Source organism: Trachurus japonicus, chromosome 24, assembly GCF_045865225.1.
Source record: "Trachurus japonicus isolate A0001 chromosome 24, Traja_1.0".
In the NCBI taxonomy this organism is placed as follows: Eukaryota; Metazoa; Chordata; class Actinopteri; order Carangiformes; family Carangidae; genus Trachurus; species Trachurus japonicus.
This window is the reverse complement of record NC_140930.1, coordinates 8,934,026-8,947,594: the sequence shown is the minus strand read 5'-3', so window position 1 is coordinate 8,947,594 and position 13,569 is coordinate 8,934,026. Positions and strand designations below refer to the sequence as shown.

General features: G+C 41.5%; 1 protein-coding gene and 1 non-coding gene across 2 annotated transcripts in view; both read right to left on the bottom strand.

The window, feature by feature from the left end:
* The window catches only part of scara5 (scavenger receptor class A, member 5 (putative)), a 113,065-nt gene that overhangs the window by 45,245 nt on the left and 54,251 nt on the right, over positions 1–13,569 (bottom strand). The window contains exons 4-7 of the mRNA XM_085770345.1: positions 8,600–8,799; positions 6,668–6,846; positions 5,870–5,996; positions 4,975–5,143 (exon numbers count right to left, since the gene is read on the bottom strand). Coding sequence (XP_085626471.1) covers positions 4,975–5,143; positions 5,870–5,996; positions 6,668–6,846; positions 8,600–8,799 — 675 coding nt within the window. The remainder of the gene's footprint in view (positions 1–4,974; positions 5,144–5,869; positions 5,997–6,667; positions 6,847–8,599; positions 8,800–13,569) is intronic.
* On the bottom strand, positions 13,079–13,152 carry trnai-aau (transfer RNA isoleucine (anticodon AAU)). The gene has a single exon. It is a non-coding gene; the product is annotated as a tRNA-Ile (tRNA).

Genomic DNA, 13,569 nt, shown 5'->3' with positions numbered 1-13,569 from the left:
GAAGGAGTCAGTGTTTTTTTTTTTTTTTTGCAGTTTGACCTGGAGCAGAGAAGAAAAGTGAGGCCACGCTGGCTCCTGCTGCACTGACCTTTTAATCTGCGTCTTACAATACATGGAGGTGCAATAACAAAACGAGTGGAGAGGCACTTTAATCACTATTTGGATTCATGTGTTGGAAACTCTTGGTGTGTCTTGGACTGGAGTTCTTGTAGTGGACTAATGCTAAGTAAAGCTGTTCGTTGAAGCAAAGTGACAAAAACTCAAACACGATCAGAAAAAAAATGTGTCCAGTTTTGTTTGGAGACCAGTTTTTATGTGTGTTCCCAACACTTTTTATTCTTGTCCAAACATGCCTCTTAAATGTCCGAACAAGATCCAGTTATAGACGTTTTTGGGCTCAACTCGACCTGACTCTATTCGCCTCTTTCAGGGTTTTATAGGAAAACAGTTGTGAATATATGTGGTATCAGTACTTCTTGTAGTGTTACCTATAAACTGAGGTTTTAAGTGAGTTGAGGTGATACCAAAAGATGATATGAAAACATTGGAAACTAAGGATTGGTCAACGCTTATCGCTACTGCGTCATCATCGTGCAAGGCTGCCAGTAATCGCGTCCAGTTCTGTTGGAGGTCTCTTCGTATTAAAGGGCAGTTTTTCCTCCCTGAAATGCTGCTCTCTGTGTGAACTGTTGGTTTCTCTCTATAATAAAGTCAAGTCATGACCTATACCTGTTAAAGTGCCTTCAGATAATACAACATATGAAACTAAACCCAATTGATTTGGATACAGAACCAAAAGCAAGAAGAACGGAGTTGAGTTGAGTCTGTATCATGCGGTGGAAATTTCTGTGGAAAGTTGTTTAGGAGATTTCAAATCATAACACTTTCACTCCTGATCTTCTTCAGGAGTGAAAGGGATACTTCACCCAAAATCGATGTGTTGATGTTGATGTCAAAGTATGTGCAAGATTTGCGGCGAGATGTTCTTCTTCCATGTTTACATCATACATCCAATGGTTTTCAATGACGAATGAACATCTCGGAGCAAATCTCGTGCATGCTGCGAGAGCCACTGGGAGCTACAGTACTACTACAACAAGGCTAAAAACAGAGATCAAATACATTTTTTCCGAACAACTTCTTCATGTGGCGGCTTCAGGACACTTGGGTCAGTACAGACGAGCAGTATGGAGGTATCTGGGTGTTTCATAGTGTGTGTTTTGGACGATTCAAAAGTGAACTCTATCCGCTGCCATTATATGAAAACCCGTCACCGGCTGGACCCCCCCTGAAACTCCTAAAGCGTTTTGATGACTCTGAAAGTTCTCCAAACTCTTCCTTGGCATGACGGTGAGAAGGAAATTGGTGAATTATGGATTTTGGGTGTAGTATCCCTTTAAAATTATAAATCAATTCTGGTGGAAGCAGCAAATTTGTGCAATTACATCACAGTTTACCCATTTATAACACCGCTCCCCCTAAAGTACTGGTATCAACCTTTGAAACCCCAGATCCCTGGTGACTGATGAGACACCAACCTCTGATGACCTCATGCCTGTGCAGTGGTACTATACAGTGTTCAGGTTTTAATCAAAATCGTCTGATGCCTTTACTCTCGATGGGCAAACATCATAACGCTGTGCAATCACTCACTATACCTGAAGACACGTTTCGCATCCCTCCATCAAGAAAGACCTCAAGCGATGTTTCAAACAGCTTCTCGTGTTTCTCTAATGTTATTAAAACCAGTAACATGTGTGGCATGAACGATGCGATTCCCGGAGGAATTAAAGGCAAATGAAGTGAAAAAGAAAAAGAGAGGGGGTATGAGAAGAGAACAGAGGAGGATAAACATGGATAGAGATGTAAAACTTTTCTTGGCTAAGGTGGCTGCGAGCTAACAACGAACAAATGGGCTTGCGGAGCTAAAAAACTAATGACAGAGCTGAGTGGTTGAGTTTTCATTCTGGATGCAAGCGTCTAAATTTAACCCACAATTGTTTCCAGGCTCGGGAGGAACGGCATCCCACCCACATGTGAAGCAGACACGAGATCAGGGGTCTCGTTCGGTTGGAGTTGCCATCAATCAGCGCCGGGCCGCGTCCCCCGCCAGCATTACATCATGACATACCTATTCTGACTTTAACAAGCCAGGGAAGTCGTTTGGTACGCTGGCAGCGAGAGTCGCACCAAGTCGGGGCTAATCAGCGCCGAACAGATTGGAGGAAGAACATTCAAGAGTTTGCTCAATGCCCCGGGGGAGTAATCCCACAGTGTAAAATCACGTTTGCATGCTGAGGGTCACTTGCATTCAGTCCCGCTGCAAACATGTATTGGCTCCGACGAGCCGAGCTCCACCCAAAGGGCTTCATTATAGCAAGAGTTAAAGTTCTCACGTTCCGGGGCAGTGCACTCATGTTTTTCATGTTTTCTCTCTCTCTTACTCTGGCCGGTGCTGTGCTACATATCTCTTGATTTCTCTTACAAAGGCGTGGATGGATGTCTTGTTCTGTCAGTTTCTCATTACAAACTGATTGTTGTTATTTCGCAACTTCTTATTATCTTGCACCGAAGCGTGATAATGTTACCCAGAAAGTCCCCCTCTGTGATTACTCTTCCCTTGTTCTGTTGAATTTATCAGTAATTTCTGTTCTCTATCAAAACGTCAGAGTTCCTGCAAAGCAATTTTAATGTTTTACCGAAAATGTTATGCTTACGTAGGTTGTTGACGTCTGTTGCTTGAACTACCCCGCCCCTAGTAAAAGCTCTTGGGTATTTCTCACACTACTTACTCAACTTTAACCTTTGCAATCACCTTCTGTGGTTGTGTCAGGATCATTTAACACAATGTTGTACAGTGAGAAATGGCATCCACAGACTTTTAAAGTGACAGAGGTGAAAATTAATCATAGAAAAGGATTTTGTCAGGGGTGTTTCGGACAAACTAGCAATGCTCACCCTGAACTGATCCACTATTCAAGCCACTGCAGGGTAAAAGGTTTAAAAGTTGGAGTTTAAAGGAGAAGTCCGGCCATTTTCTAAGTAACGCTCTACAACTCTAGGTCCCCGAGTGTGACCATAGGAAAAAATCAGAGAAAAATATGTGCAGCCTGGACCTAGCACTCCTCTCGCTAGTTAAAGAGCGAAGTAATGGGGCAGCATGGATTTAGGAGGCAAAAAAAGCAGTTATATTCATATTGATGGTTTTTTCCCATCAAAAATCTTTTTTTCCTCCTAAATCCATGTTTTCATCGCATTTTTGTCTTTGTTGATGGAAACAGTCCCAACCTCGACAATCGACTAGTAAGGTCTACCCTGGAAGCTAGAGTAAACACAGCTACGTGATAAAAACACACAGTTAACACGGCTCTCTCATATTAACGGAGTTATGCACACTCAGTGTTGTGTGGTAAGGAACTGGTAGATGTTGAAAAGCATTTGTATTTGAGCATTATATAGAGGCCAAAGTGGCAGTTAGAAGAACTGCCCCCGTTACTTCGCTGTTTAACTGCAGTGTAGTGCAGCTAGCAGGAGGAGAGCTAGGTCTGGGCTGCAAATATTTTTCTCGGATTTTTTTTCTATGGTCGCACTTGGAGACCTAGAGCTGTAGAGCATTACTTAGAAAAAGACCGGAATTCTCCTTTAAGTCATCACAGAAAACTCTGTAGTGCTGCCGTTGGTTGTACTAATGAAAAGCGACACAATGAGAGAGGTTCAATTATTTGCATGAGGCCAATCGCCACATGAGGAAGGTGTGAACGTTGGGTTGTTGATTTTGGAAAGTTACCGAAGTGGTCTAATCCGGCAATTCACAACAGATGTCTATCTCAAGACACTTTACAAATAGAGAAGGTCTTGATCTTGTCTTTATAATAGTATTTACAGAATCTTAACAGTTCCCAGCAAAAGCGAGTGCACATGGTGAGGGAAAGACAGAGCCTGACTCAGTGTGGGGAAAAGACGACGTAAGAGTGGGGTAGAGAAGATCCGACCATGAAACAAGCTCTTTGGATCATGGAGCATAAAGCTTCAGAAGGGGAAAGACCGTCCCAGCACGACTCCATTACCGAGCAGGACTGCAACATCATCACCTGCTGTCAGCGCTCAGAGAGAACATGAGTTCATGACTTGGCGAAGCTCGGCCTGGTTAAATCATCACACCCGTGGAAAAATAGCATTAGCATTTTGAAGTTTAAAGGTGCTTGTTTTAGAACCGGGATTAGAAGTCTATTAATCTACTAACAACCGCTGTTTTAATACTGTCCTTCATGTTGAAATATAAAAAAGACCAAGACCTAGTTTAGTGCAGGTTTTCAAGCTTGTTTGTAGCAAAAGCTCCTCTTCCCGGTTCGTCAAATTTGGACGAACCAGGGTCAGAGGAGCTTTTTTTTTTTTTTAAGTATATTTTTTGGCTTTTTCACCTTTTTTTTATTTGAAAGCACAGTAGAGATAGACAGGAAAGGGGGAGGCAGAGAGAGGGGGAATGACATGCAGGAAAGGTCTGCCCGACGCGGGACTCAAACCGGGGACGCCTGCGTTGAGGACTGTAGCCTCTACATGGGGCGGCCGCTCTAACCACTGCGCCACGCACCAAGAGGAGCTTTGAGAAGCTTCTGCTACAAAACAAGCTTGAAATATAGACTTATTTAATTTTTTTTCGAGACAATTTCGCATTTCGGGGCTTCAATACAAGACGGACATTACATACGAGCAGCATGGAGGTGTTTGGATGTTTTTTTGGTGTGTCTTTTTGTTACGAAGACAGTTGGTATCCATTTGCAACCGTTATATGGACATGCACTGCTACGCCGAGACCCCCTGTAACTCAGAGAAGCCACGGATAACTCTGAAACTTCTCCCAGCCCTTAGTCGACATATAATGAGTGAAATGAGTGAAATTTCAATTTTGGGTGAACTATCTCTTTAAGTAAAACCAGCCTGAGCAGATGTAATATTCATGTCTCTTTCTCTGACCTTCTATTACGGTGAGGTTCTTCAGGGTCATGGAGTGCTCCCAGTCCTTCAGCCGGAGGTCCTCCGTGATGGTGTTGAGGATCTCCATCTCGTTCCTCAGCTGGGCCTCCGTGTGGACGTGGGTCACCCACAAACTGCTGGTGTCCTCTGTGATGTTGCTGATCTGGATCTGAGCAGCAGAAGATTCATCAGTACACTACAGTGATGTTTCGACAGGAGCAATGCATTTTTTTGGATTTAATGTGTTGATATGTGTTTGTATAGTAGAGATACCATCATGTATTTACTACACTTTGGTAGAACTTATGCTGTAATGTGTATTTTGTTTGTTTCCCTTATTTTTTTAGGGATATGGAACCCCTGATTATACTGTACACATTTTTCCCCTTTTTGCTCTTCTTTCTTGGGAACAGATAATATGTGTGCTTTTTTGTTAAATTAAGTTACTCTTGTTGTCCTCAGATTTATAGTATTTTGCACGTTTGTTTACTCTCATTTAAAATGGTCGACCTGTGTCTTAGATCGTGTTTTTATTGTTGATTTCTCAAGACCTTGTCGTCGAAAAGAAAAGATTATGATATGATCTGTATACTACCTACTGCTGTAACATGTGATGTCAAAATGTCATAAGTAAAAGAATGTTATATCAAAATGTAAAAAAAAAAAAAAAAAAAGCAAAAAGAAAAGAAAAGATTATGATAAAGATTTTTATTCTGTGGGTAATGGGGGCGGGACTAGATAAGCTTTTGCTTCTCCCGCTTTCCCTTTCGGCCATGTGTATTGTATTATTTGAACTAAGATGAAGTGTGATGATGATGATTTAAATTGACATGCCCGAAATAAACAAATTGATTGATTGATTGATTGATTGATTGATTAATGTTAATTTTAAAACCTGCAGGTCCTGTATCTTCAGGTTGTGGACGGTGATGTCGTTGCTGACGGTGTGATTGACGGCTCCCACCGTCCAGTTCACCTCGTCCAGCTTCTCCCTCAGTCCGCTCACCTTCCCTGAGGTTTCCCTGTCCGAGCAGAGAGAAATAAAGCTTTATCTCTTTGAACTCACTGAATTTTTACACTTTTATCCACAAGTTTCCGAACGTCATCTATGGTCAAAACCGGATGCCGGTTTTGCAGTTCCGGTGGAATTGTATGTTTACGTTTCCATGGTTTTCAGTCGTTGTCATAGTTGCGGTAAATGCAGGGATCTATTAACGCTGGCTTTTAACAGGGATGTCAATTTGTGTGATATCCATTGTTAAAAGCTGGCGTGATGATCCATGCGTTTTACAGATTTTCATTGAAAAAATGTATCCCGACTACCGAAACCATGGAAACGTAAACACAAAATTCCACCGGAAGAGCAAAACCGGCTTATGTTTTTGACGGTCAGAAAAAGGTGGATACTTTGGAAGGCAAGGCAGCTTTATTTACATAGCACATCTGGGCAACTCAATGTGCTTTACATAAAAAAACAAAACATATAACAGTGGGAATTGGAAACAGGGAAAAAAACATTAAATAAACATACAATTTTAAAAAATTATAGGCTAATAAACCCCAAAATAGTAAAAATTGGAAACATACAACATATAATTAAAAGCAAGAAAAAAGAATAAAAGAAAGTACAGGAAAAAGACTGAAAAAAAAGAAAACAAATCTGTGTCATCCGTGTGCGTGCATGCGTGCGTACCGGAGCAGGAGGTCGTGGTCGCGGAGCCAGGTGGAGGCTCGGGTCACCTCGGCGCTCAGGCCCGTCAGGTTCCTGGTGGCGGAGCTGCTCAGAGAGGACAACCTGTCGTCCAGCTGCACCAGGTATCCCTCCGAGTGAAGGGAGTACGACTGCGCGCTCCTCAGCTCCACCTCCACGCCCTGCACGGAGGAGAGGAGACGTCGCCACAACAGAGATAAACAGGACTGAACGGTGTGTAAATATAAATAAATGTCCCTAACACATCCATCGGTTACTGCCTCTATCCTCTTCATCACCCTCACTCTTCAGCAGATTTATCTCAAATCAGTGAGTTTGAGTGCAGCTGTAAACGCTTTAAAACCACTACATTACTCATATATTATGATTTTAAAGGGATAGTTACAACATTTTGGCAAATTGGCCCACTGCCATAATCCCTATAGTCATAGCAGTAGGTTCGTTACCTTTAATTGTCGGTGCAAGCCATTTTTAGAACGGCCGAGCCGAGTGGCTAATGGGATTTCTTGGTTTCCCTCATCAAACTCATCAAATACACAATCCAACAACTCCAAAACGCTCTGGTGGACAAGTTGTGACCTGCACATTCACCACGCTATGAGATAATAACAGAACGTTACGAGACAGAGTTGTTTTAGAGGTAAATTCATGCAAAACAGCTGAGACGTGTTCCCTACGGCAGCAGTTTTTCAGCAAGCAGTCTCTGCATTTACCTCTAAAACAACTCTGTCTGGTAACGTTCTGTTATTATCTCATAGCGTGGTGAATGTGCAGGTCACAACTTGTCCACCAGAGCGTTTTGGAGTTGTTGGATTGTGTATTTGATGAATTTGATGAGGGGGCAAATAAAGATTGTTCTGACTATAATGCAAGCCAACGATGATCTTCAATATGAGTCGAGGCAAAACATGGGATGATGTCACAGTTAATGCATCTAATCTAAATTTTACACATGTATAAGAGAGAAATGGAAACACAGTGAGATGTGTGACTTAGTGTATAGATCTGACATCACCTTAAAACTCCTACATGCAGCCAACAGGATTTTCATTAAAACAAGCAACAAGTAAGAAAAGCTAATTGAAAAACAATATAATTATGTGTTTTAGGATTTTTTAAGGTCATGGTTTTGAGTTTCATTTTGCCATGGGAAAACCACAACAATGGGAACAGTGTAATGTCCCATGTTTATTTTTTTGTCTTATTTTCCTCATTATTATATCAAATTATCATTGTTTTCTTTAGTTTCAATCAGGGGTGTGTTCAAAATTTAACTATAAACAACTTGACTACACCACATAAACATATGATGGACTTTATAACAACAAACCTCCCAACCTCAACCACAACCACTAATTACCACTACCCAGTATCAACACCCATGTATCTTCCTAATATCTATTTCATAGTTTTCTGACAGTTATATGAGAGGCAAATGGACGGTGGGAGTCGGACAGATGTTCATCATCATCATCACACTGTCCTGCAACATGTTCCAGGTATAGGGCTGCAACTAACAATTATTTTCATTATCAATTCATCTGTTGATTACTCTAACGATTAATCGATTAGTTGTTTGGGCAATAAAATGTTAAAAAATGTTGTAAAATATCAATCATTGTTTCCAAAACCTCCTCAAATGTCTTGTTTTGTCCATAAACCAAAGAGATGCTCAGTTTATTGTCATAAAGGAACAAAGAAACCAGAAATATTCACATTTAAGAAGCTGAAATCAGAGAATTTGGACTTTTTTTCTTAAAAAACTACTCAAACCGATTATTTGATTATCAAAATAGCTGACGATTAATTGAATAATCGATTTTTGTTCGATTAATGGATTAATTGTTGCAGCTCTAGTTCTGGGTGTTGTATCTGTATACGATCTGGTTCCCTGGTCCCGGTCTGGCGTCGCACCTTGATGAGGATCTCCAGCCTCTGCAGCCAGTCGCTGTGGTTCTGGAAGAGGTTCTCCAGTTTCCAGATGTTCTCCAGCAGGTCGGCCTGGGTGGACGCCTCGCCCAGCGTCTGCTGCAGCAGCCGGGAGCGCTCCGAAATCCGGGTCACGTTCTCCACCAGCACATCCTGTCGCTGTGAAGAAACCTGGGAGCGAGAGACTGGAGAGGGAGAAAGACAGAGAGAAAGACAGAGAGAAGAGAGAGTTTGTCCTGAGTGTTGATTCACCGATCCCTCGGCTACAGCTAAATATCGTTTACTATCAATCACCGTGGTCAGCGTGGAACTGGCCAACACTTTAATGCAGAGCAGATGTTGATTCTGTCGCCTTCGCTAATTCAGCTTGTCTGCTCCTGCTACATGTATTGTTTATTAAATCAAGACCTAAGTATTTTTTTATTAATTTTTTTTTTGGTTTTATTTTAGACCCCCAAAAATGATAGTTTTCCAGGATAAAGCACCAGGTTGTCTGTGTGTGCTGTAATTTCATATTGTGGAAACTCTGTCTTCATTCTGAATGATGTTGAAGTTGGCGTGCGCACATCGCTGTTCGTCCAAAATACCTGCAGGAGAGAAGGAGTGTTGTTTTAAAGCCATGACCTATGGCTTCGCATTGAAGGAATTTAACTAAGTGCATTTAACTTTTTACGACCATTTTATACCTGCTTACTTTTCTATCCCACATGGGAATACTGTATTATTTATTCTGCTCCATTTAAGTTATTCTGTAGATTAAGATTTAACATCGAAAAACATATCATGACCTTTAAAAAAAGAAAGAAAGAAAAAAAAGCGCCTTTTTTTGGCTTGTGGCTGAGTTCAGCCTTCAGACTTGTGAGCAGCATCACCAAAGCAATTTCACCCCCATTTGTATGGTCTCTCTCCGAGTTACACACGTGTTTATTTAGCTGCAGCATCACATTTGGTGACAGTTAACTTATTGCCAATGAACCTCTCTTGTCTTGTTTTTGGCTTTGGCACCGAGGCGGCTTCTTTTTTAGTCTTTTCTCTCCTCTGGACCGTGCCTAATGAGAAAAAGCTCTTCTGTTTCATGTTATGTTGAGAGCACGTTGCGTGGTAACAGCCCGATAGCCTGAGAGATATTTTGAAACCAGATCCGCGGCGTTACGTCATGACGACACCCTCTCTTCTGCAGGACAGCCGAGACCAATGTGTGCAACTCAGATGGAGAAAAAAGGATTACTTGGGAAACAAGAGGAAGCAGATAATTCCCTCCACACATGCTCTCTGACACAGTGATGCCCCTAACAGCCCAATATTACACACACACTGAATGTTTCTGTTTCCACGTATCTAAGAGAGCTCGAAAAAGTGTGTGTGGTTGTGTGTGTGTGTGTGTTCATGACCTCAGAGCGAGAAAAGTGCTGCGAAGCCACACTGCTGCAAACAAACCATCTAAATTCCAGCTCATTATGTGTGTTAGGTTTATTCCTAATGACCTGAAACACTAAATAAGCTGAAATCTCTCCACTACACAGAGCGCTTAATTGCTAAATGATGGTCTGTCATCAGCGTCATCACACACTACATTTCACAACACACACACACACACACACACACACCTAATTTCAACCAGAACATGATAGCATGGGGGAGTGAGTTTCTCCATGCTGCTGCAGCTTGAAAAAGACAGACACAGAATAAGAAGGTTCACAACAGTAAACAAATGTAGACAAATATGGACAAAGATAAAGATGTGCAGAAATATATCATACAAAGATGAGAACAAATAAGAATACAATACAATAGTTTATTGCGTAAACATAGAAAGGAAGGAATGGGCTGGTCAGTTGTCATAACTGCACGACTGCAAATCTAAAAAACATCAATAATCATTTAATAATCAACTTAATGTGGTCAGGGTCATGTTAATGCTTCCTGAGAGGAGTCAACACATGTGACCTGAACATTAAAGGGATAGTTCAACATTTTGGCAAATTGGCCCATTGCCATAATCCCTATAGTCATAGCAGTAGGTTCGTTACCTTTATTTGTTGGTGCAAGCCATTTTTAGAATGGTGGAGCAGAGCTGCGAGCTGCTCAGAGCTACGCTATGGAGGCTAATGGGATTTCTAATGGTTTCCCTCATCAAACTCATCAAACACAATCCAACAACTCCAAAACGCTCTGGTGGACAAGTTGTGACCTGCACATTCACCACGCTATGAGATAATAACAGAACGTTACCAGACAGAGTTCCTTTAGAGGTAAATGTAGAGACTGCTTGCTGAAAAACTGCCCACGAAGGGAACGCGCATCAGCGGTTTTGCATGAATTTACCTCTAAAACAACTCTGTCTGGTAGCGTTCTGTTATTATCTCATAGCGTGGTGAATGTGCAGGTCACAACTTGTCCACCAGAGTGTTTTGGAGTTGTTGGATTGTGTATTTGATCAGTTTGATGAGGGAAACCAAGAAATCCCATTAGCCTCCGTAGTGTAGCTCTGAGCAGCTCGCGGCTCTGCTCCGCCGTTCTAAAAATAGCTTGCACCGACAACCTACTCCTAAAACTATAGGGATTATGGCAGTGGGCCAATTTTCCAAAATGTTGAACTATCCCTTCAAGACAACTATTCAAACAGTGGTCACGTCTGTGTTGCATATTTCTAAAAATATGGATATTTAAAGATCAATTACTGTATATAATATGTGGATATTCAATTAAAAAACCACAAAACATTCACATATTTTCAGTCTTTGGGACTGTAGCACCAAAATATGTCATGTGGACTTGAGTGCTCGTGAAACAGTGGGTATTAGGACAGATCCTAAGTAGATGAAGGAGAAGAAGAGAAAGAAGAACAACAGCAGCACTTTTAGTTTCTGTAACTCTCCCTAAAACCTCACACGATGAAGCCCAAAACAATCCTCTGTGGTCAAGCACAAGAAAGACATGCGGCCAGTTTCTGAAAGGTGACACTTTGGGAAAGAGACGATTTTTCCCAACAGCAACAACAACAAAACTACACACCAGCACCACAATCCTGTCAGATAATCTTGTAAGGATAATTCATCTGAGTTACAGATGGAGTGGCGGCACGGAGCTTAGTGTTAATGCAATCCATGACCTGCTTCCAAATTCTCTGAAATCTTGTCAGAGAAGCCGCGAGTCGGTGGTTTCTGCTCGTTTTTTTAGGTGCAGAGTTACATTTCTTCACCACGGACGGGGCTGTGGGTTTTTTCTCACAGCTCGGGACGACTGTGCGCTATTAGAGCAAAAAAAAAAAAAAAAAAAAAGGACACATAAACCTGTAATCAGATCTCATTGCCAGAACCCATTCGGACAGATTTTCCACAGCGTCTCACTGTGTTTCCTCTGTTTTCACCACCTCCAGGATTCATCCATCAGTATTAGGAATCACTCTCCACTAACTGGTGTCTGTTAAACTGCTGCCCTGTTAACATGGAAAGCTCTGTATATACAATCAGACCGAACCACAGAGGTCACTGTCAGGTAACTGAACGCAGAGAGACAAGGTGTTTCCATTCACTGAGCCAAAAAACTGACAATCAAATTGTTATTGTTGTGGGCAATTGAACATGTTGGATGTACTGTACGGTGTTCAACCAGAGGGGCTGGGATGGCAGTGGATGTAGAAGAGAGTCCATTCACATTTGTTTATAGCAGAGGGCCGGATTTGGTGGGGTGAAAATGTGTGGGGGCCGACCATTCAGTCTGACATCCTTTGAACCATTAACATTAAATGCAAATGAACTACTACTTTTTTATTGCAAATGGCATTCTTTTCATTTCTTCACATATACATTTAAACAAGTTTTTACCAAAATCACTCTGCATTTCATATTTGAAGACCACATAAAATGAAGAAAAAGTGCAAATGTGTCCAAATGTGATGCAAAAGTGCAAAATGCAGGAAGCTTAAACATATCTAGGTTCATTTGACACATTGCATATTATATTATATTTTATATTACATTATATTTTAGAAATGGACTGGAATTAGATTAGATTAGATTAGAAAGACTTTATTGCCCACCGTAGTGGAAATTTGTCTTCGGCCTCTCCAAGACAACAAAGCATAAAACAATCAAAGCACTCCACAGCATACACATAAAAGACATAGAAACAGGATTCAAACTGAATGTTGTGCAAAAAAGGTCAAGGGTCGCACGGCTAGAGTGCGGCCACACGTCCGCACATCTTCTGGTGAAATATATTAAAAAAAAAATTTGTACGTGTTTTTTTTTTGTACATGCTAGCGGGCCGCTTATTATTGATTTTATGACAGAGGCCGGTCGGAATTTGAACATGGGCCGCAAATGGCCCCTGGGGCGGACTTTGGACATGCCTGGTCTATAGGGTAGCTAAGGCCGCTGCTGACTGATACTTGGGTTAAGTGGGTAATACATGTGGAAACTGACTTTATGTGATTATGGTTGGTCTCTTTCAAAATCTCAGTGGCCCGTACGGGGATCGAACCCGCGACCTTGGCGTTATTAGCACCACGCTCTAACCAACTGAGCTAACCGGCCATGTGAAGTTCACACAATGTTTCACATGAACTGATATCACTGAGTCAGAGTCATGTTCACTTCTATAGGCAGCAGTATTTTCTCTTTTATTATGGTCTCCAGCAAGCTCTGGGGTTTTGCTTCACTGGCTTTGTTGTACTTGTTGTTTATATCCTGGACAGATGGTTTACAGTCTGTTTTTTTGAGGGTCTTTCTGACAACAGGTGAGGAAAAAAGTGTGAGAATGAACCAAGACATGTGAAAAGTAGGGACGGTAAAACCAAAACAATGAGCTGAAAGATGCTAAAACTGTACAAAGTCTAGAGGAGCTGCAAAGTTGGGGGTCACTCTCAGTGAGTTTGTCCCGCAATTACACACACTCATTTGATCCTATTTCAGTTTTAAAGTGCAGCTTTAAATGTTTATTTTTACTCTGTC